Source organism: Borostomias antarcticus, assembly GCF_949987555.1.
Source record: "Borostomias antarcticus genome assembly, chromosome: 19".
NCBI classification, from domain to species: domain Eukaryota; kingdom Metazoa; phylum Chordata; class Actinopteri; order Stomiiformes; family Stomiidae; genus Borostomias; species Borostomias antarcticus.
Genome location: NC_140252.1, coordinates 3,717,364 through 3,740,290, shown reverse-complemented (window position 1 = coordinate 3,740,290; position 22,927 = coordinate 3,717,364). Strand labels below are relative to the sequence as shown.

The 22,927-nt window shown below is 46.6% G+C and overlaps 7 protein-coding genes across 7 annotated transcripts; 4 read left to right on the top strand and 3 right to left on the bottom strand.

The window, feature by feature from the left end:
- Positions 1-293: 293 nt before the first annotated feature.
- On the top strand, positions 294-671 carry LOC311321871 (histone H2B-like; the record flags this gene model as incomplete). The annotated part of the gene is made up of 1 exon (XM_084453886.1): positions 294-671. The coding sequence occupies one exon, from the start codon at positions 294-296 to the stop codon at positions 669-671; it is 378 nt and encodes a 125-aa protein (XP_084310012.1).
- A 967-nt stretch (positions 672-1,638) lies between these two features.
- Positions 1,639-1,950, bottom strand: LOC311321909 (histone H4; the record flags this gene model as incomplete). Its single annotated transcript, XM_084453923.1, has 1 exon — positions 1,639-1,950. The coding sequence occupies one exon, from the start codon at positions 1,948-1,950 to the stop codon at positions 1,639-1,641; it is 312 nt and encodes a 103-aa protein (XP_084310049.1).
- Positions 1,951-8,127: 6,177 nt separating this feature from the next.
- Positions 8,128-8,439, top strand: LOC311321889 (histone H4; the record flags this gene model as incomplete). Its single annotated transcript, XM_084453903.1, has 1 exon — positions 8,128-8,439. One exon carries the CDS (start codon positions 8,128-8,130, stop codon positions 8,437-8,439), a length of 312 nt encoding a protein of 103 aa, XP_084310029.1.
- Positions 8,440-9,443: 1,004 nt separating this feature from the next.
- LOC311321578 (histone H2B) lies at positions 9,444-9,806 on the bottom strand (the record flags this gene model as incomplete). Its single annotated transcript, XM_084453573.1, has 1 exon — positions 9,444-9,806. A coding segment is annotated over one exon (363 nt), but the record flags the coding sequence as incomplete, so codon positions are not given.
- An 8,527-nt stretch (positions 9,807-18,333) lies between these two features.
- Positions 18,334-18,948, top strand: LOC311321809 (histone H1-like; the record flags this gene model as incomplete). Its single annotated transcript, XM_084453824.1, has 1 exon — positions 18,334-18,948. The coding sequence occupies one exon, from the start codon at positions 18,334-18,336 to the stop codon at positions 18,946-18,948; it is 615 nt and encodes a 204-aa protein (XP_084309950.1).
- An 897-nt stretch (positions 18,949-19,845) lies between these two features.
- Positions 19,846-20,232, bottom strand: LOC311321856 (histone H2A-like; the record flags this gene model as incomplete). Its single annotated transcript, XM_084453871.1, has 1 exon — positions 19,846-20,232. One exon carries the CDS (start codon positions 20,230-20,232, stop codon positions 19,846-19,848), a length of 387 nt encoding a protein of 128 aa, XP_084309997.1.
- Positions 20,233-20,526: 294 nt separating this feature from the next.
- Positions 20,527-20,937, top strand: LOC311321812 (histone H3.2; the record flags this gene model as incomplete). Its single annotated transcript, XM_084453827.1, has 1 exon — positions 20,527-20,937. One exon carries the CDS (start codon positions 20,527-20,529, stop codon positions 20,935-20,937), a length of 411 nt encoding a protein of 136 aa, XP_084309953.1.
- Between the last annotated feature and the right edge of the window lie 1,990 nt (positions 20,938-22,927).

Here is a 22,927-nt window from a genome sequence, read left to right as displayed (position 1 = left end):
AAATAATTAATTTTCTCCATAGGGATTTTGGACTACACTCCACAATGTTGGCACTGCTACATCCAATAAAGTGACGTCAGACCACACGCCCCACAGCAGGGAAAGTGGGCTGGGGGCGAGGGAGTTCCTGAGCATGCGCGGTCAATTTGGTTCGTTGGGGAAACGAGGACGTCAGAGTTCAACGCAGACAATGACGGGAGCCTTGCCTAAACATTTGCATACTCCCCCTACATATACCGGGTGACTACACGCCGCTTTTGATTCTTTCCTGAGAAGAAACGACACTTAGAAAAATGCCCGAACCGGCTGCTAAGTCCGCGCCCAAGAAGGGCTCTAAGAAAGCCGTCTCCAAGACCGCTGTCAAAGGCGGCAAGAAGCGCAGAAAGTCGAGGAAGGAGAGCTACGCTATCTACGTGTACAAAGTCCTAAAGCAGGTGCACCCCGACACCGGCATTTCCTCCAAGGCCATGGGGATCATGAATTCCTTTGTGAACGATATCTTCGAGCGCATTGCCGGAGAGTCCTCTCGCCTGGCGCACTACAACAAGCGTAGAACCATCACCTCCAGGGAGATCCAGACCGCCGTGCGCCTGCTGCTCCCCGGTGAGCTGGCCAAGCACGCCGTGTCCGAGGGCACCAAGGCAGTGACCAAGTACACCAGCTCCAAGTAAAGGGGTGGCTTTTCACGTTTCCAATCTACCCAAAGGCTCTTTTAAGAGCCACCCACATATTCTATAAAATAATGCAATTCCATGGTGGTAGAGACTAGATTTGTATGTTTAATGTTCGTATACATTGTATGCTCGGGATGCGTGCTGTAATTAATTGATCCCCGAGTGGGTAATTTGTTGACTATCTCTGGGGATCAATGCAGTGGTCTCTAATCCTGGGGCATTGGGCGCCTTTTCTTATTCTTCTAAGCCCCCCGGAAACGTTAGAGTAAACGGATCGCAGGCTTGGTCGACGGCGAGGATATTTGCGATTGATATAGTGTAGCTACGAGTTAGCCCCGTCGGTAGCCGATCACGAAATATGACCATGTAGACTGATTCTAGACTATTAGTAGCCCATTACGGTGGGTGACAGTTGAGTGGGATTCAACCCTCTTCTACAGGAAAACAATGCCAGCAGTGTTGGGGGGAGCAGCGATTCTTGCATTGCCTCGCAGCCAGACTCGACGCGAAAACAAATATTTCACAATAGAAACTGGACTTCGAAACCGTCCGGGACGATTTGAGTGGGAGACCTAGGCTAGGCTACTTGCCCTGCGGACTACAACAAGCTACAATTCGTTGTAACACTTCCAGTAGGAATAACGGCGAAAACGTCTTTCCCGCTTAGTAACTCAGCTAGCGGTTACTCGTTCTTTAATTGTTCACCTAGTTCAATAACGGCACTCGTCTGATTTTATTCTAACGCTGCCGCTCGTGAGCTGTAATTGGGTACAGGACTTAGAATATCTTCTTAAAGTTCAATATTTAATCTGGAGCTTTTATATAAAATGTATTGTTCATTCACTATGAGCATCAATTATGCATGACCTGAGCATTCGACAGAGACATGGCTTTTTAACTGTAGATGTGGGTGGCTCTTAAAAGAGCCGTTGGGTCGGTATGCCACAAATTATCCAGAAAACGCTTATCCGCCGAAGCCGTACAGGGTGCGTCCCTGGCGCTTCAGAGCGTAGACAACATCCATGGCGGTGACGGTCTTTCTCTTGGCGTGCTCGGTGTAGGTCACGGCATCACGGATGACGTTCTCCAGGAACACCTTCAGAACACCGCGGGTTTCTTCGTAGATCAGGCCTGAAATACGCTTCACGCCACCACGACGAGCCAGACGACGGATCGCAGGCTTGGTGATGCCCTGGATGTTATCACGAAGAACCTTGCGATGGCGTTTGGCGCCTCCCTTGCCGAGTCCTTTTCCTCCCTTACCGCGGCCTGACATTTTTCACACTTCGTCTATCAAGTTGTTAGCTAGACTGCTGCACTCCAGAAGTGTGGCGTGTTTATTATGTCGTGAATGCGGATGTGATTGAACACAGTGGGCGCATTTTTCTGCCTGGGTGGAGCCCCACTAGATAGAACCTCCTACCTCAGCCCAACCCTTCAAGCAGCACGTCCTCAACCAGGCCAGGTCCAGCCTGGCCTATGTGCGTGGCTGGCTTGTTTTTGTTAAGGACGGGTAGGACGGAAGCTAGTCATGCCACTTAAATAGCTGTGAATTGAAATGACATGAAGTAATGTCTGATAAATGAAGATAGGTCTTGTCGCCTGGACACATCAGTTCCAATACTAATCCAGCACAATAAGAGTGGGATAGCCAGTTACCTCACAATAACTAGCAGCAGCATATAACATTAATGGTAGTGGTCAGTGGCTAAAGAAGTTACACTGATGATTCCTGTAACGTTAACTATTTTGCTGCAATTGGTTCAACTTCTGTTTCTGGACAAAGGTAAGGGATAAACCCAGATAACACAAGGCTAGCGGACCTACAGCGTGAACCAATGAACGAGTTGGCGGACCTCAGGCGGAATATAACACAAGGCTTGCGGACCTACAGCGGGTACCCAAAGGATGAGCTGGCTGCCTTGAAAATGCATGTTTATCATAGTTTTTAAGCAGAGGCCCATAGACCTCCATTATAAAGGGGGTGCGCACACAGAGGAAAAAGGAGCTAGCTTACTACTGCACGGATCGGTTAAATGTTGGTGTGTACGGATCCATTTCATTGAGGACAAAGCGACATTTGAGCTAAACTTGCTATGACAGCAGCGTTCCCCTTTAAATTACTGCACATGAATTCAATAACTTACATAGCACCACCAGGTAACCACATTCTTACATAGCTTCTATAACATCCAGTGACAAAAAGTCTCCAACACCAGGGTTTGAACTCCTGCCCTTCCACGTGGGAGTCAGGCACTTTATCCACTATACCACCAGGGATCTGGATAATGTGCGGTGTCATAGTGTTTTTGTTTTGGTGTTCTGGGACCACTGCCTCTTGTGGTGGCAACATAGAACTGCAGGTCAACAACACGACGGAGGGAAAGAGGGGAAGGAGGGCAATAGTATCCAGCTGCAGCCGTGCAGCCACCGAGATAGGACCTGAGAATTAGGACCCGGGAAATAGGACCGCACCGCAGGTATTCTGGGAATTAGAGTCCACTACAGCCTATATGTATTGCTAGTTGTCATATATGTAATCATCCAGATTTGTGACAAAAGATTAAAAATTTGACTAAAAATGACCTCAGTGACTGTAGCTAGTAGCTAGCTAGTTAGCTAAGCGCTGTAAAGTTACTCGAAGCTCAAGACTACTTTTCATTTATTGACATAGCAGCTAACAGCTAATCAATGATATAACACTTTCAATTGTTATATACCCCAATTATTTTAAGGACAGGCATTTCAGGACAAATCTGGCTGGAATAAGACAGTCTTTATTATTCCCGGCGCGTGCATTATGCCGCCCCTCTAACGTTATTTGCAATTTAGAATACCAGCAATAACGCACAGCATAAGGAAACAACAGTAACCACACACAGTCTAGTCTATTGCAACCAGCGTTTAAACGACATGCAATAAGCGAGATTAGACTACAATAAGGTTAGAATTATTATTGTTTATTGCTAGCGGTCTTGTTGTTAATGTTTGGACTGAACTGGGCTTTAGAATAGCAGGCTAACGTTATTATTGCAAATATAGGCCTAATGTCTAATTTGCATATAACAACAATCAAATGTAGGCTATTAGGCTAGTTGTATAATAATATTGATGTTCTTGTGTGTTATAGCCTACTGTGTGGTGCTGACGATTTAGTTAACATTGCAACCATCTGTCTGTCGAGTGCGCATCTGTCTTCATGTGTGTGTGTGTGTGTGTGTGTGTGTGTGTGTGTGTGTGTGTGTGTGTGCGTCTGTCTGTAGGTGTACATCTGTATGTCTGTATGTGTACATCTGTCTGTCTGTATGTGTAGGGTGGATTCAGGTAATGTGGGACAGTTTTTAGTAGATGCTCCGTTAGACTTTTTAAACAAATATTAACTTAACCCAGTGATGCTTCAATAAATCATTTTAGGCCTTATAAAAATGTATGAGCTGGAATTAAATTGGAATACAATCATTTTTAGAAACTACACAACTTCAAACCTACCATGACCCCCTCTTTCACTTAGGCAGCATGTTCAGATAATGTGGGCCAGTCATTTTTAGATTAAAACAGAAGAGGGAAATAAAGAAGCATGTCTAATTTCAGGAAGTAGCCTACTGGAGTTGTGCATATAGCCCATTGAAGAAGGCTGTATGCGTACACACACACACCCACACAACACGTTCACCACGCTGTAGTTCCTACACACACACACACACACACACACACACACACACACACACACACACACACACACACACACACACACACACACACACAGTATGCGTAGTTAACAGACATCCGCATTGCAGAGCGGATGGCTGCTTCCACTCCTGGGCCACCCAGGGAGTGGACAGTCGTCAGCAAGAAATGGCAGGACTTCGCCAGTCAGGCCAAAAGCCGGGGGGCGGCAGTGCGCCGAGAGGCAGAGCACCGTGCCTTCCCTCACCCCGGAGGAGGAGAAGGCCCTATCGATCATCGGCCTCCCAGCCTCCCAAGGCATCACTGGTGGCCTTGATTTGGAGTCTGGAGAGGGCCCCTCCAACATCCAGCCCTCAGCTGAATCACTCCAAGCCTCCCAGCCCTCAGCTGAATCACCCCAAGCCTCCCAGTCCTCTGGAGAGGAGACCCCAGCACAGTCAGACTGCTCCACCCCGTCGACACGCTCTCCCCCCACACACCCCATGACGTCTCCCCCCCCCCCTCCCCCCGTGAGAGGCAGCTGAACACCACGGATGTGAGGTGCGACTGCAGCGAGGAGCTCCTGGAGGTGTGGAGGCAGAGGCTGGGTGTCCAGCGTGAGAGGCTGGACCTCCAGAACAGGCAGCAGGCCCTAGCGGAGGCACAGTTTGTGTGGCCCTCCATATCAGTGCCCATCATTCTGCCAACTCCAGGTAGGCCAAGTGTATATTTTGTATACTCTGTCTATTCCCACACTGCATGCATTCCATTCAATGTCGCTAATTGAATTTTCCTCCCTTGCAGATGATGCAGATGCCTGAGACACACTGCACACACTCACCACACACACTACATACACTTACCACACACACTACACACACTCACCACACACACTACATACACTTACCACACACACTGCATACTCACCACACACACTACATACACTTACCACACACTGCCCACCCACTACAGTACACTGCGCACACACACTACATACACTCACCACACCACTCATCCTTCCTACGTGTTGCTACCTTGTCGTGGTGGGAAGGCTTGTGTGCCTCCATGACCATGAAGGCTATATTGGTGGGGGGTCACCCCCCAGCAGGTTCAACCATGCCGGGCAGGTTCAGGGTAGAGGCCAGACGAAAAGCAACAACTGGCCCTCCAGGTTGAGGGTTGGGCATGGGTCTAACAACCCCACCCCGGAAAAAGACAGCCTGTTACAGGACAAAGGTCTGAAGAACAAACCTGCCCATGTTTTTTCCCAACCAATATTAAAGTATTAAAGTTCCCTTTATCCTGTATATTTGTTGTTTCTTGCCACATTACAACAGTAGAGGTTTTGGAGAAGGCACACAATATAACAAACAGCATTTGTAAGATCACTAAATACTGTGAATCTGTTAGCAAAGTTCACTATAAGGACAACAGTATTGGGCCACCTACACATTACAACTTTCATGACATCCCATCCTAAATGAATAGGCATCATATGGAGTTGGTCCCCCCTGTGCAGCTATAACAGCCTCCACTGTTCTGGGAAGGCTTTCTACAATATTCTGGAGCGTGTGTGAGGATATTTGACTATTCATCTAGCTGGCCTCATTGGATTAATCGATTCGCCAGGATATCTGTCTGACAATATATAAAGACAGGCAGAAAAGTCATGTCATCAAATTATCCCTTTACATAAGAAAATGTTGTTGTTGTTCACAAAGTGGATTATATTAGGCTATGGATAGTCGTATATGTTGCTTGGCTCAATAAAAGTTTTAAAAACAACATTTCCATGATGTGTTCTGTAGGCGCCATAACATTTTGTTCATCATTCAAGTATGATTCAAGTAAAATTCTTTGTATTTTGTGTACACTAATGATGTGAATCGCGTAGGTAGGATAGATAGATGTGCGCTGTATTGCAACTCTCCTTTTTAAAAGTGTAATTTAGCTCGAATCGAGCTAAAACTATAACGGGATGAACGGAGCGCATCGCCAAGGTACACTAACGATGGGGTCCGACCGCCCTTCGTAACGTATCCCTTGGCTGTGGTATACCTTGGCTAAGAAGGCTCTGGGAAACAGCGCTTCGGCTCCAAGGAAGGCTAACGATGTATCTTCGGAAGGTACATCGTAAGGGCGATTTACGATGTACCTTGGGTGGAGCTGTTTCCCAGAGCCTTCGTAGCCAAGGTATACCTTGGCTTAAGAAGGTTCTGGGAAACGCATCGCCACCTAGAGGTGGACCTAACGACGTTCTTAAGAAGCACGTAGCGCTACGATGCCTTAACGATGCCTCTGGGAAACGCGGCCCTGTCCCTTCGCCAAGGTATACCTTGAGAAGCGTCGTAGCGCGGAGAAGTTCGGCGCATCTGGGAAACGCGGCCCTGGAATGTTCAGCCAGTAGCCGCCAAGCACCGCTTCACTGGGAGAGGGTGCGTCTTTCTCCAGCTGCAGCTGGTCTACCTAACCATCCCCCTCGCTCCCGCCTCCCGGTCTCCCGCTGGAGAAATATACTGTAACCATTACCGGTGAACCCATACGCACATCAGGTGCCACAAATATGGCAGGCAGTTTCTGTATAGTTAACGCTTATAGTCACAATATATCATCAGTAACGTTATTTGGCGGGTGGTCACCTGGTCGGTGCTGCTAGCTATGTTAGCTAGACTAAGGTTATATACACACTCCCATCTGCAACAAACTACATAGCTAATGTTAGCTATAATTCCTCCTAAGATTACATATAATTCATCATAGCTGACATTACCACATAAATGTCAAGACACATATTTTGTATATTAACGTAGCAGTGTATTTTCCTATTGCTTACGTTACCTAGCTAACGTTATAACGTTAATTAGCTATAAGCACACAAGGCAGCGGTGTCGGCACCAAAGGTTGATGCGACAGGAGGAGAATGGAGGCCGGGGAGGGAGATGGTTGGCTCCGCCGAATTCACCAGGACCAGTCGTGAGTCCGTGAAACCCAAAAGCCTCATATTATAATTGCAGAAGCTTTCAGGAGTGAAATGTTTGCTGCAGAGGCGGGCGCTAGCGGTGACAGACTCCTCTGTAACACCATGGCTCTTCAAAAATGCTAACCATTTGCTTCTCATTTCAGCTTTACTCGGGAGTTGAAAGAAGGAGACCTTATCATCCCATTCCTGCTGGCATCCAGGAAGGATGCATTTTCGTTTAGTTTTATGCATAGGCATTGCTAACTAAGAAAAACTAGCTAATTCTAAACTGCTGGTTAAAACTAGCTAATTCTAGACTCAAGATTGAGCAGGAGAACCGAAGATTCAAATCCGTTCTAGCTTTATATAATGTTAGGGCGGGGATATGCTAAGAACACTGCTCTACGTCAACAAGTACCATTTTAAGCCCGCCCAGAAAATCCAGAAATCAAAACTGGTCAAAAAAATAAAACTGGTCTAACTTCACAATTCAGTACTACACATGGTTCATCCCATTTTTACATGTTATCAGCAATGCATCACTAACACATAGAATGTGTTTTCAAGCAAATCTCTGATTTTGGTTAACTGGGGACTTTAACAGAAACAAGCCAGCCACGCACATAGGCCAGGCTGGACCTGGCCTGGTTGAGGACGTGCTGCTTGAAGGTTTGGGCTGAGGTAGGAGGTTCTATCTAGTGGGGCTCCACCCAGGCAGAAAAATGCGCCCACTGTGTTCAATCACATCCGCATTCACAACATAATAAACACGCCACACTTCTGTAGTTCAGCAGTCAAGCTAACAACTTGATAGACGAAGTGTGAAAAATGTCAGGCCGCGGTAAGGGAGGAAAAGGACTCGGCAAGGGAGGCGCCAAACGCCATCGCAAGGTTCTTCGTGATAACATCCAGGGCATCACCAAGCCTGCTATCCGTCGTCTGGCTCGTCGTGGTGGCGTGAAGCGTATTTCTGGCCTGATCTACGAAGAAACCCGCGGTGTTCTGAAGGTGTTCCTGGAGAACGTCATCCGTGATGCCGTGACCTACACCGAGCACGCCAAGAGAAAGACCGTCACCGCCATGGATGTGGTCTACGCTCTGAAGCGCCAGGGACGCACCCTGTACGGCTTCGGCGGATAAGCGTTTTCTGGATAATTTGTGCCATACCGACCTAACGGCTCTTTTAAGAGCCACCCACATCTACAATTACAAGCCATGTCTCTGTCGAATGCTCAGTCATGGGCAATGGATGCTCATAGTAAATGTACGAATACATTTTATTTAAAAGCTCCATATTAAGTATTGTAAGCATGGGCAATAGATGCTCATAGTAAATGTACGAATACATTTTATTTAAAAGCTCCAGATTGTTTTGTAAGATATTCTAAGTGCTGTACACAATTGCAGCTCACGAGCGGTAGCGTTAATAAAATCAACCGAGTGCCGTTATCGAATTACGTCAACAATTAAAGTAAGACCATCAGCTAGCGGAGTTTCTAAGAGGAAAAGACGTTTTCGCCGTTATTCCGATCTGAATTGTGTTGTTACAATGAATTGTTGTAGCTTGTTGTAGTCCGCAGGGCAAGTAGCCTAGCCTAGGTCTCCCACTCAAATCGTCCCGGACGGCTTTGAAGTCCAGTTTCTATTGTGAAATATTTATTTTCGCGTCGAGTCTGGCTGCGAGGCAATGCAAGAATGGCTGCTCCTCCCAACACTGCTGGCATTGTTTTCCTGTAGAAGAGGGTTGAATCCCACTCAACTGTCACCCACCGTAATGGGCTACTAATAGTCTAGAATCAGTCTACATGGTCATATTTCGTGATCGGCTACCGACGGGGATAACTATCAATCGTAAATATCCTCGCCGTCGACCAAGCCTGCGATCCGTGTATTCTAACGTTACCGGGGGGCTTAGAAGAATAAGAAAAAGCGCGCAATGCCCCAGGCTTAGAGAACTGCATTGATCCCCAGAGAGATGGTCAACAAATTACACATTCGGGGATCAATTACAGCACGCATCCCGAGCACACAATGTATACGAACATTAAACAAATCTAACACCATGGAATTGCATTATTTTATAGAATATGTGGGTGGCTCTTAAAAGAGCCTTTGGGTAGAATGGAGCGTGAAAAGCCGCCTCTTTACTTGGAGCTGGTGTACTTGGTCACAGCCTTGGTGCCCTCAGACACGGCGTGCTTGGCCAGCTCACCGGGGAGCAGGAGGCGCACGGCGGTCTGGATCTCCCTGGAGGTGATGGTTGAACGCTTGTTGTAGTGCGCCAGGCGAGATGACTCTCCGGCAATGCGCTCGAAGATGTCGTTCACAAAGGAATTCATGATCCCCATGGCCTTGGAGGAAATGCCGGTGTCGGGGTGGACCTGCTTCAGGACTTTGTACACGTAGATAGCGTAGCTCTCCTTCCTCGACTTTCTGCGCTTCTTGCCGCCTTTGACAGCGGTCTTGGAGACGGCTTTCTTAGAACCCTTCTTGGGCGCGGACTTAGCAGTATATTTAATTTTATTAGGTAAATTTCATGTTACAGGTTATTCACAACTTGGCAATGCCGACAATATATACATTTACACATATTACAGATTTGTCTATTTACAAGAAAGTGAAAAGGCCTACTAGAAGATCAAGGCTGCTAGAAATAGAATAGGTCTTCTCAGGCTTCAGTTGGCCTGTCAGTATTTAAGTTCATCACAGTTTTAGGAGTGACCAGTTCAGTTCTGGAGATGCTTTCCTTAGGTCCATGGTTCTCCTTCTTCTTAGTTCAGTCCGTACACTCCTGAAGACCTCATCAGCATCAATAAAAATATTGTCCGTTGTCATTTTACAACGTGTTTTCCATATTTTAAAAACAGTTATACAAATACATATCCAAAATAATAAATGGGCTTCTACAGTGCTGTCAAAGTTATTATATAAGGTGCTTCTATGGCATGGTACCTTTAATCCTATGTCGCTCATTTTTTGCCATATTGTTTTGGATCTATCACAATCTATAAGAAGATGCCCAATGGTTTCTTTTTCTATGTTGCAGGTTGGCATCGGACATCTTGTGGTCTTTACATTACAGCTCCATTTGACCACGTTTCTCGCAGGCAGTCTGCCGTTAACAGTGAGCCACATAACGTCCCTCACTGCTCCGGAGATGTGTTCAGAGTTCAGGATCTCCGCCAGACGTTCACTTTGCTCCTGTGAGCAGTCTTTAAATATATTAGGCCCACCATAGAGGTATTCGGTAATACTGTTATGAATCACCTTATTTGACTGTGTGATCCAGTTAATATTCAGGTCTTTATATTTGTGAATAAAATCACCATAAGCCAGTACATAATAAGGCTGGGACTCCCTGCGTTTACCCCTTAACCTTTGCCACTTATTCACCTCTCCCACCCAGGTGGCCTTTTGGGATATGCCTTTTGAGATGTTTTTGCAGAAGGCTACATTTAACTTCGCACCAACATCGACAGCACCGAGTCCTCCATTTTTCACACTTTTGTACATTAAAAACCTTTTTGTTACTTCTCTGTTGTTTCCCCAGATTAATTTCACACACATTTTGCTTATCCTTACCACGCTTGCATTGGGTGGTGGAAGGATTGTTGCAACAAAATGCAGTTTGGATAAAACAAAAGTCTTTATTACACCTATCCGTGCACTATAACTAATTTCCCTGACCCCCCATTTATCTGTTACATCCAATATCTCTTTTTCCTTTCTGTCCCAATTTCGTTGGGCGCAGTCCTTATTACTGAAATATATGCCTAAGATTTTAACCTCCTCCTTCACCTCTAGGTCTATGTGCGGCCTCGCACTATCATCTCCTATCCAGGTACACTCAGTTTTTGTGTGGTTTAATTGTGCGCCAGCAGCTTTTTCATAGAGGTAGAAGTGCTCTCTTATTATGTCCAACTCTCTCAGATTTTTTACAAAAACAGTCACATCATCTGCGTAGGCAGTTACTTTGACCTTTGTGCCATTCATGTTTACTCCTTCAATTCTATTATCATTTCTTATTCGCTGTATAAGAGGACTGATTGCAATGACATAAAGAGCTGCGCTTAGCGGACAACCTTGCTTCACTCCCTTCTGGATGTTGATGTACTCGGTCACACTTCCATTCACTTTAACAGCCACCTGAGACCTGGCATATAACATCTTAACCATGTTTATAAAATCATGGGGAAAGCCATATTTTAATAAAACCTTCCACATGTAGTCTCTGTTTATAAAATCAAATGCCTTCTTCTGGTCGAAGCCTATTATGAAAAAGCCAGGTTCGTCAGGCTTCGATATCATTTCCCTGATCATGTTTAAGTTATCCCACATAACTCGGCCTTTAATAGCACATGTTTGTTCTTTTTCAATTATGTGGTCTAGTATTTTACTTAATCTTGTCATTATAATTTTTGCCAAGATCTTATAATCGATGTTAGTAAGTGTGATCTGTCTCCAGTTACTTATATCCTTTTCATCTCCTTTTTTGTAGATCATGGATACTATACCCTGATAGAAGCTGTCATGCATTCCTGTCGGACTATTCAAACCCTCATTAAAGGCGGAGGACAACAGATCAGCAATATCCTTGCTAAAAAATTGATAGAACTCAGTGGGGAGTCCGTCTGGGCCGGGTGACTTCCCTCGATTTAATAGGGAGATGGCCAGCTTGACTTCCTCTGGTGTGATGACCCTTATTAGTGAGGCACCATCGACAACCTGCGTCAGCTGTAATTCCGAGAGGAAAACCTCCGTACCTTCCACCCCACTAGACTTATCAGCTCCATACATTTTGGTAAAACTATCTACTATAACTTTCTTTATATCATGATCCGTATCAACAATTTTACCTTCACTATTTCTTAACGAATCTATGCATTTGTAGTCGCTCCTTTCCTTGTACATCTTGATTACTTTGTGTATATTTGCGGGTTCATCAAAAGCTATACCTGCATGCATTTTAATAGTATTTGAATATTCATTATTAAAATTCATTAACTTTTCCTTAATCTCCTCAAAATCTTTTTCTTCTTGCTCTGTCAATGGAACGCTCTTAGGTCTACATTTAATGTCAACAAAGAGTTTCATTAATTCCTTATATTCTTCATTTCGTTGTTTATTTAAGAATTTACATTTATAAATTAGGTGTCTCTTTAGACTGTTCTTCAACTCCTCCCATAACTCAACGCTTGTTTTTGTAAATATTCGTAAGTCTTTGACTCTTTCGATTTCCCTTCTGACACTCTTTAATATAACAGGGTCTTTTAGACAATTCACGTTCAGCTTCCAGCTATTCTGTCTTGGACTGGGGACACTATCAAGCTAACTGATGCTCTTACAGCTAAGTGGTCCGAGTTTACCCACACCTCTGTTCTATAGGACTGAACCTTTATCTTATCAGAGACATATATCCTATCTATGCGTGTCTTGATTCTTTGATCAAAACGTGAGAAGCCCGCCTCATCTGGATAAATCTCCCTGAAAGCATCTCTCATTTTGAACATATCGCATGTCTCTTTCAGAATCTTGCTTGTACGTGGTAGATTAAAAGGCGTTGTTGGTATGCGATCTTTAATGTCTGTAACTGTATTAAAATCCCCCGCTAAGACTATATTGTATCCACCACATAAGACCTCTTTTAGTTTGTGAAAAAGTCTGATCTTATCACTGCGGCTCTGGGATGTGTACACATTAATTAGGCGCAGTTTCTGCTTTCGTACAACACAATCCAATATTAACAGACGACCTGGTATTAATTCACGTTTTCGTAGTATTGCTATATTCTTAGTATTGAAAAATATACCGACTCCATCAGCTTTGTCACTCCCAATAGACATTTCTACACAGCCATGAGTCCATAAGTCTTTGACTTTTTGAATATCTTCCACAGAATTCGAATGTAGTTCTTGAGTGAAAATAATTTCAGCACTACTGTTCTTTAAAACATTCAGCTTTTCTTCTCTATTCTTAACGGAGTTTATTCCTCTTACATTTAATGTTGCTATATTAATAGCCATCATTAAGAAGAGAGGCCCTGTGACTTGCCACGAGTTCATGATAAATGAAATGGCTTCTTCCTGGGATCTCTATTCTTTCTGGGCTTTTTACCCTTCGTTTTGGTCCCTGGAGACGTTCTCTCCCTCTTACCCAATACTGGGAAATTATCTGACGTAACATTCAGGAAAGGTGTGGACTCACCCTCCTCTCTTTCACTGCTGCTGTTCACTCCACAGGAATCATCGAGGCTGTTGTCATCGGGGTTCACTTGATAGCTAGGAAGGCTGCCTTGTGTAGCTCCTTCCTTACTACATAGCCCACCGGCTTCCTCTGCTGGGCCGCACAGTTGAGCCACGGCGTCATCCAACTCGGCGCGTAGGCTGGCTGTGTCAGACACCATGCATGGCACCGGGTGGCTGGGAAAGCTGTCCTGGATGGTTCCCTGTACTGGTTGGCTGGTTTCCTGTGATAGCCACATCACGTCGTCGCTGTTGACCACTATGAAATCGGGGTCAGACTCTGCTGCTGATGGCGTCGCTGATGAGGATGGTGTCATTGCGTCTGCTCCTTCTGCCGCCGCTGTCTCCACCGCCGCCTCTGCTGGATCTGCCGTCGCCGCTGTCGTCGCCGCTGCCGCATCTGGATCAGATGCCGCCGTGGCCTCCGCCGCCTCTGGAGCCGCTGCCATCTCCGCCGCTGTCTCCACCGCCTCTGGAACCGCTATCGTCGCCGCTGATGTTCCTGGATCCGTCGCCTCTGGAACCGCTGTCGCCGCCGCCACTGATGTTCCTGGATCCGTCGCCTCCGCTGGTGCTGCTGTTGTCTCCGCTGGGGGCTGGTGGTTCTTCTGCGGTGTTGTGGTTGGGCCCTTCTCCGCTGCCGCCCTCGCCGCACGCTGATGGCTCGGTATGCGCTTGCGGGCTCCTGGTTCTGCCGTCGTGCTCTCTGTGCGTTGTCTGCCCTCAGGTGTTGGTGAAAACGCCGGGGCCGACTGTCGCCCTCTCTCTGCTGCTGCTGCTGCTGCTGCTGCTGCTGCTGTTCGCTGCTGGTTCTCTGCTGCTGCGGCGCCTCCTGCTGCTCTCGCCCGATTACTATATGAAGACGGGCAGGTGAAGTAGCTATGGCCTTCGCCTTGACACAGGGTGCAGGTCTCGGTGTTGGTGCACTGCTTCCCTTTGTGTCCGACTATTCCACAGCGCCAACACCTGACCAAAACGCAGTCCTTTACTTGGTGGGAATTAGATTGGCATATGTAACACCGCTGAATCTGTCCCGGGTAGGTAATCTTGCCGTTATATGGGCCGAGGTTAATGGAATTTGGCAGGGACGCGAGCCGCCCCTCGCCGTCACGGTTAAGTTTGACTCGGTATCGCCGCACACCAAACCACAGTCCAAGGTTGTCCAAAAGTTTCTCCACCGGCCGCAGGATGGTACAGTACCGGCGGAGGTAGTGCTCCACGTCATGGTCAGCGACCCTCGCGGTCCAGAACTTGACAATAATGGATAATATGTCAGCTGGGACGGAGGAGTGAGACTCAAAATCCTTCCATTCGCCGTCTGCTCTATCTGCGAATAGGCCGAGGAATTTCCGCAAAGAGCGGTCAGTGTGGAAGCTGAGCTCAAAGTCTCTCCTGGAGGGTAGCTCTATGAAGGAATAAACTTCGCTCACCTCGATCCAGGTCGTACTAAATAGACGTTGGCCAACAGTGTCTCGGGTGGGAGGCTCTCCCTTCCCGGTATAGCGTAACCTGACCCAGTGCCGTCCGGCTTGGTCGGGCAACATTTTTTTTTTTTTTTTTTTTTTTTTTTTTTTTTTAAAACAAAACACCGTCTTTTGTTTGGCGTTTCTCTAAACGTGAGAAATGGGGGGGGGACCGCAGACACCGCAAGGTGCTGCGGTCAATCTTATTTTTCGTTCCTGAAGCTCAAATAAATAAAGTTATTATGACTTGGCAGCCGGTTCGGGCATTTTTCTAATTGTCGTTTCTTCTCAAGAACAAATGTAAAGCTGCGGGTAGTCACCCGGTATATGTAGGGGGAGTATGCAAATGTTTAGGCAAGGCTCCCGTCATTATCTGCGTTGAACTCTGACGTCCTCGTTTCCCCAACGAAACAAATTGACCGCGCATGCTCAGGAACTCGCTCACCCCCCAGCCCACTTTCCCTGCTGTGGGGCATGTGGTCTGACATCACTTTATTGGATGTAGCAGTGCCGCCATTGTGGAGTGTTAATTAAAAAGTTAATTATTTGATTTACTAGACATTTTCTCCATAGTCATCCATTGTTGAAGCATTTTGTTTACACCTCCCACCCATTGGCATACAATGGGCGAGTGGCGTGTGAAGTCTTTGTAAGCAAAATGATGGCATTTGCAGAAAATAAAGTCAGTGTTTAATAATGACTCAGTTGAATTTAAAATTCATTGTTTAGTTGAAATATATCATTGGAGATGAGTTTTGTGAATTTTGAAGCCCTTAGCCTAGTTAATTCTCAGGTCAGTGTTGAACCTAGCATGACACATCACAGGACAGCTTTCTCAAAATCTGGCAAACGACAAACCCTGATATGTCCACAAGGACACCAAAGCAGGTTGCTAGGTAGCCTAGATATGGTCACACTAACAAAAGGACACGGTCTGCAGTTGGATTGTTATTGCTTACTCAACTTACTTTTAATCCTTTTGGTTGGATGAGGAACATAAGGCTGTGACTCTCTACTTCCATCTGGCCCTGTCCTGTGCAGCATGTTGTGCCTTGTCCCAAGTTAGGTAGGCATTTTTAGTTCCGAGCTCACAGTTCTTCGCCAGGTTGTTTTTGGCCTCGTAATTCCAGCCCCCTAAAAGTCCTGTCAGCATTGAACCCAGGGCACCATGTTGGCATTGGGCATTTTGGGGTATTTCCATAAGAGCTCCACTGCACACTGTCGCTCTCACCGCTTTCACTCCTCACTGATATCAGCAGCCAGTTGTTCTGACAGACTTGTTCCCCATATTCTTTTAATGACGTGTTCACAGTCATAAATCTCAAAATTGGCTGCATAGCCTAGAAAATAAAACTATTCCACAGTAGACATCATTCACTATTGCATCGTAGATAGCTGTGCTTGACTGAGTGTAGCGATTTATTTGCAGCTGCCTATAGGCTACAGTGGTGAATTTAGAAGGTTTAAGTAGTCTTCACATGCCTTAGAAATAAACTATAGCCTATGTACTCTGTGTATCTCAATTTATGGATGATTCAACACTGGCAGAGTAGGCCCTGTGTGTGCAAATCAGAAGCTGGGCCTTGGCTGTCACAGAGTAGCGGCAGGGCAGACTAAGGACACCAGACTAGGGTGCTAAGGGAGCCTAGTGCGTAAGGACTAGGAATTGAGGGACCATATGACAGGCATATACATTAGGACTTGAACAAAGGATATTAAAACTAAAGTTTGTAATGAACAATCTTTGAAGAGTGGACAGGGAGGGATGACCGTGGCCCACAGAAAGTGGCCCCAATAAGGTGTAAATCGGCACCAGACAGCTGAATCAACAGTATTGGACAGAAGGCACTGCCCTAACTTATAATAAAATGAACCATCAATCTGAAAAGCCACCTGTGACAACTGATAGATGCAGCCTGTGACAACTGATAGAAACAGATATATTATACAACTGTTAGGCCTATGTGCGAATGGCATCTCTCCTGCAGGACACTCACTGAGACTGTATTCTCTGTATGAGACTGTATGCTCTTGTTGAAGCAAACACCTTCTGTTGATTGCCTCTGGATTCTCGAGTTTCTACTCATGTTGTTAGCAATAGTCTAACATGGTAGGCTATAGGAGATTGATTCTTAGCAGTTCCCGCTTAGTCACTTATCTTGTTATTCCCTGTAGGCGTAAATACTGTGCTCAAGAACACAATCTTGCTTGAGATAAACATTTCTAGAAATTAAGCCAAATTTATTTCATTCTGCCTCGACCACGCCTATTCACATCAGGTAGGCTCGTTCAGAATCCCAGAATCACACAGCCCAGAAAGAGCTAATTGCTCATATCACTCAACAATAAGCGCCTACATGTCCTTCCATGTAGGCTATAGGCCTATCTTCACTACATGGGCTGCGATAGGATCGGCTAGGCGACTGGGCTCCTGCGTTCTCTATAATTCTCATGGCACAATAGCCCACTCAAGATGCGATTCAGACATTTTTATAGCAAGGTCATCAAATTCAGTAAAAAGAAAACGACGCGTGTGTGTTGTGATGGTTGCTTGTCACTTTTTGCAATCCTATGTAACGCAGCCGGTGCGCCTCAGGTCACTTCACTGCATTGGCTACCAACCAAACGAGGACATTGCCCCAGACGAGGGGTGTAATAGGCGACAGACAGTCCAAAAAGACCATTCGGAGTCATTCTGCTGGGAATCCAAATGTGAAGCACCCAGGGAGGGCGAAAGGTAGCCTATACACACGGGCAGACACCAGCTTGATAGGGACCAGGTCTCCGCCCCAGTTTCAACGCTGTGCTTTACGCAGCCCAAAAGAGACCCCGTTTAAAAACATCGGCACCACTTCTGTGTACCCTAAATCATTTTAGCCCCTTGCCAGACAACTTGGCTCACTGGGCAACGATTTCTGTCCATAATCGCATGCACTTTTAGACATTTTAGGAGTCAAACGCCACTGGAAACCTAGTGCGCACGGCTCCATCCGAGAGATGAACGGCGGTGTTTTTACCCGGTCGCGAATAAACAGACGAGGCCGCCGCCTCCCAAACCACTTTATTCGAACGACAAATAGGCTGCTTGCTGTCACATTCGCTTTCGGACTTGTGCTCCACTCCAACTTTGATTTTTAGCCCTTTATACACCAGGAGAAAACACAGGAGGAACATCATTTTGGTAACCGAGAGCTCCTCGGTGGTGGAGCTGAGTCCACACGGTTCTCATGGCGCGTTTAAGGCCAACCCCTCGCAGCGTCGAGGACTCACAGTCAGCAGGACCGACATACAGTACGTGTGTGATACCGCAGAGCAAACTCAAGATAGACATGGCAGAAGTCGCCCCAGCTCCCGCAGCCGCCGCTCCGGCCAAGGCACCCAAGAAGAAGGCAGCAGCCAGGCCCAAGAAAGTGGGACCCAGCGTCGGCGACCTGATCGTCACGGCTGTTTCCGCCTCCAAGGAGAGGAGCGGTGTCTCCCTGGCAGCGGTCAAGAAGGCACTGGCTGCCGGCGGCTACGACGTGGAGAAGAACAACTCCCGCGTCAAGATCGCCGTCAAGAGCCTCGTCACCAAGGGCACTTTGGTACAGACCAAAGGAACTGGCGCCTCCGGTTCCTTCAAGATCAACAAAGCAGCCGAGGCGAAGGTAAAGAAGCCAGCTAAGAAGCCCGCCGCCCCGAAGGTCAAGAAGGTAGCAGCCAAGAAGCCCGCTGCAGCCAAGAAGCCCAAAAAGGTCGTGGCTAAGAAGCCTGCAGCCGCCAAGAAATCTCCCAAGAAAGCCAAGAAGCCCGCAGCTAAGAAGGTGGCAAAGAGCCGCAAAAAGGCCAAGAAGCCCGCGACACCCAAAAAAGCCCCAGCCAAGAGCCCCAAGAAGGCCGTCAAGCCCAAAGCTGCCAAGCCCAGGGCTGCCAAGGCGAAGAAGGCTGCCCCCAAGAAGAAGTAAACGTCTGCTTTCTGTCCTCTTTACTATTACAAAGGCTCTTTTAAGAGCCACCCAACCAACTCCATAAAAGCGCATCTCCATGTATGGCCACCGAATTCACGCGGGCGCACACCCAACCGTAATAATTCCGATATAAAACACTTAATTGCGAGACAAAATCTAATGGCACTGAAAACGTGTTGTAGGCCTACACACGCTGGTGTTTCATTATAATACACTTCCACAGCACTGATAATGGGTGGCTATGAATTTCAACTGTAGGGTAAAAAACTATTGTATTATCTGATGCATGTGCATGGTCAACTGGCGTGCACAGGGATTAGATCGACGCGTAGTTTATTCAACATATGTCTTTTTGGCGCTCGACATGAGAGGAGTAGTGGCGGACCAGCGCAGGCCGTGGGCTCGTTCGTAAAGATCAGGACTGCGCAGTCAATGATCAGAGCTGATCGCCGCCATGCTGTGACCCTTGCATTGTGTCTAAATTTCGTCCATTATTGTATAAGTCTACGAGGAGATCAAGCCATTTATACAAGGACGTCTAATTAGGTAGGACAAACAGGCATGACAAACTAGGTCATTCATGCAGCACACTTCATCCACAAAGGCAACACGAAGCGTTTCAATTAAACAGGTTTTAAATTAAAACAATGACAAGTCAAGAGTAATACAACTATGCTCAATAACGAATATTTTAAAGCAATCCAAAAACATGTCTGCAATACCTTCAAACCAGACTGAATTAGCTAAATTTCAAGCATCAAGCTCATGTAGGCGAATGTGCCTCAAATCGGGAGGGAGAACAATGGAAATACACGTTGCACTTTTAAGAATAGAAGTGGGTGGCTCTTAAAAGAGCCTTTGGGATTATTGGGAGAATTCACGTCAGTGGCCACTTCACTTGGATTTGACAGCCTTCTCGGTCTTCTTGGGGAGAAGCACTGCCTGGATGTTGGGCAGCACGCCGCCCTGGGCGATCGTCACACCTCCGAGAAGTTTGTTGAGCTCCTCGTCGTTGCGGACAGCCAGCTGAAGGTGACGGGGGATGATACGACTCTTCTTGTTGTCGCGGGCAGCGTTGCCGGCCAACTCCAGGATCTCAGCAGTCAGGTACTCGAGCACAGCGGCCAGGTAGACCGGTGCACCGGCTCCCACACGATGGGCATAGTTGCCCTTACGGAGAAGTCTATGAACACGACCCACGGGGAACTGGAGACCGGCGCGAGATGATCGGGTCTTGGCCTTGGCCCTTGCTTTGCCACCTGTTTTCCCTCTTCCGCTCATGTTCAGTATCGAAGTATTTCAGAAACTGAGTGGCATGATACCACTGCGGTCGGATTTTTATACCTTACGTAAAGTGGCGCTCTTTTGCCTTTGTCGCCTTATCCAATCCCAGGCTCCATGTTAATGTCCAATGCGGAGAAAGAGGCGATAGCCAGCCAATGAAGTCGCCCAGAGAGGCCGTCCAATCAGCGCACGGCAGCGGACGTTATAAAAATGGCACATTACCTTCTGTAAAGCTACAAGACTCTTCGTGGAAAGTTTTAACTTCAACTCGCGAAGAAGATATCTGAAATCATGGCCAGAACCAAGCAGACCGCCCGTAAATCCACCGGTGGCAAAGCCCCGAGGAAGCAGCTCGCCACCAAGGCGGCTCGTAAGAGCGCACCCGCCACCGGCGGTGTGAAGAAGCCTCATCGTTACAGGCCCGGCACAGTAGCCCTGAGAGAGATCCGTCGTTACCAGAAGTCTACCGAGCTGTTGATCCGCAAGTTGCCCTTCCAGCGCCTGGTGAGGGAAATCGCTCAAGACTTCAAGACCGACTTGCGCTTCCAGAGCTCTGCTGTGATGGCCCTGCAGGAGGCCAGCGAGGCATACCTGGTCGGCCTCTTCGAGGACACCAACCTGTGCGCCATTCACGCCAAGAGGGTGACCATCATGCCCAAGGACATCCAGTTGGCCCGCCGCATTCGCGGAGAACGCGCCTAAAATGGTCTGAGTTGCTTTATCATTTCAACATCCCCCAAAGGCTCTTTTAAGAGCCACCTCATTATCTCTAATAATAAAGCCAATGTGTTCCTATTGCAACCTGCACAGTCTAGTGCGTCCTAATGGGGGTAGTTTGGACTGTTAGTTCTACTACGCTGTCCATTCACCACCATCATGACATCCACGTATACAATGCAATTATTTGTGTGCATTGACCTTACGCCCAGCCATGGATTTCAGCTTGTACCGCCTTTTTTGACACCCAAGAAGAGAACTTGGAACGGAATGAAAGTCAGACTTTAGTCCCTTCCAGCATTTGATTACAGTCTCAGAGAAAGTATGAACATAGTTTAAAAATGGTTTATTCAAACACTAGTAACATGCTTTGTTTAGCGTATGAGGTGGTTTAAACAAGTGAATAGCCGTTCAATCTATTTTAACGTGATGGGAAAACCACAGCAAAGTGAGATTAAGGTTGTTTTTTTTGTCTCGTTTCTTTTTCCTCCTGCGTTGTGGTATGTTACAGGTGGACTATTTAAGTGTACCATACCTAAACAATACCACAAAGCGGGAAAAAACAGTCACAACAAGCAACAAGAAAGCCTTTTAGCTCCCTCTAGTGGCTATAGTTATAAATTACATTCTGATGGATTTCCATCAACTCTATATCTTTTGACTGTGGTGCCTGTCTTTACCTGTCTTTTGGCAACCCCTATGTCTTCTCCTCATTTGGATAGTTGAGAACAGATTGTAGCACAGCTAAGACAGACCTCCATCCTGTCAGTCACAGTGTGAAATAGTACTGTATCCCTCCACGGTTCCCTCAGGTTAAATGGGAGCTGAAGGAGGTGGATGTTGATGGTCCCCAGCCCAGTAGGTTCAGCTGCAGCACCATAACACCAGTGGCACACACATTTTTAATCCATACATACAGTTCACCTGTGTATTTACATGGAACCCATATATTGTATTGCATATTATATCAACCTAAACCTATTTCATGTCGCTTGAATGTGGCTGTTGTAACAGTGCAATTTCCCCCCTGGAATTAATGAAGTACCTGTCTGCCTGCTGAAGGTCCAGAAACAGCAGTAGGGCCGATATTCAGTTCCAGTTGATATGAGCAGAGGCTATTAGGTAAACACCTCCAACACCAACGTGAATGATAAGTGCACCAATATTGTTACTTGTTTCCTCTCACCCTCCGGATCACAATTCACCCTTGATTCACATTTAGGGGCCACAATATGTAGTTAGTCAGCCTCACTAATTGAAAAAGGAGAAAAGCCTCAATTGGGTCCATGTCTTTTGTATGGGGGTTGTAGTGCATTGGCTACACAAACCAAATGATAAACCTACCAATATCAATCACATATATTTTGAATCATTTGGAAAATGGACTACTGTTAAATCAGTTGTCTCTGCATTACCCCTGTACAGGGGTCCGAGTCCTGCCCTCCTGTAACAGGAACTTACCAGCCCAGCGACTTCTCGTTCGTGTTGGTTTCTAATAGATAGTTTAGGTAGGTGAGATCTGTCTATAGCTTCTAACAGTCTTTCCCAGAGCCCACCCTGCCTACGCTCCAGCAGCACCCCCTATGACCTGAGAGGGGGGATACAGAACAGGAGCCAAATCAGGTTCACCACTGCTCTTCTCTAAAGGAGATGTCTGTTGACGTGGTTGCTAGAATTAGGTTTTAGCAGCTAGTATACTTCAGCTACAAGGGTGTGTCGTTTACAAACCAGGGCAACCTATAAGAATAACAATGTGTGCATCACCTAAAATTTCACATCACCTAACATTTCACATCAATCAATCAATCAAAGCTTTATTTTTATAGCGCATTTCATACCCAGAGGCAACACAATGCGCTTTACAGAGAACAAGGGAGGTGGGCATAAGACCCACTCTCTACATATTCCAGAGGGAAGCAAAAAAACAGTAATCACCCGGGGGCCCGATAAGTGAGCTGTAAAAATTCTTCCCTGA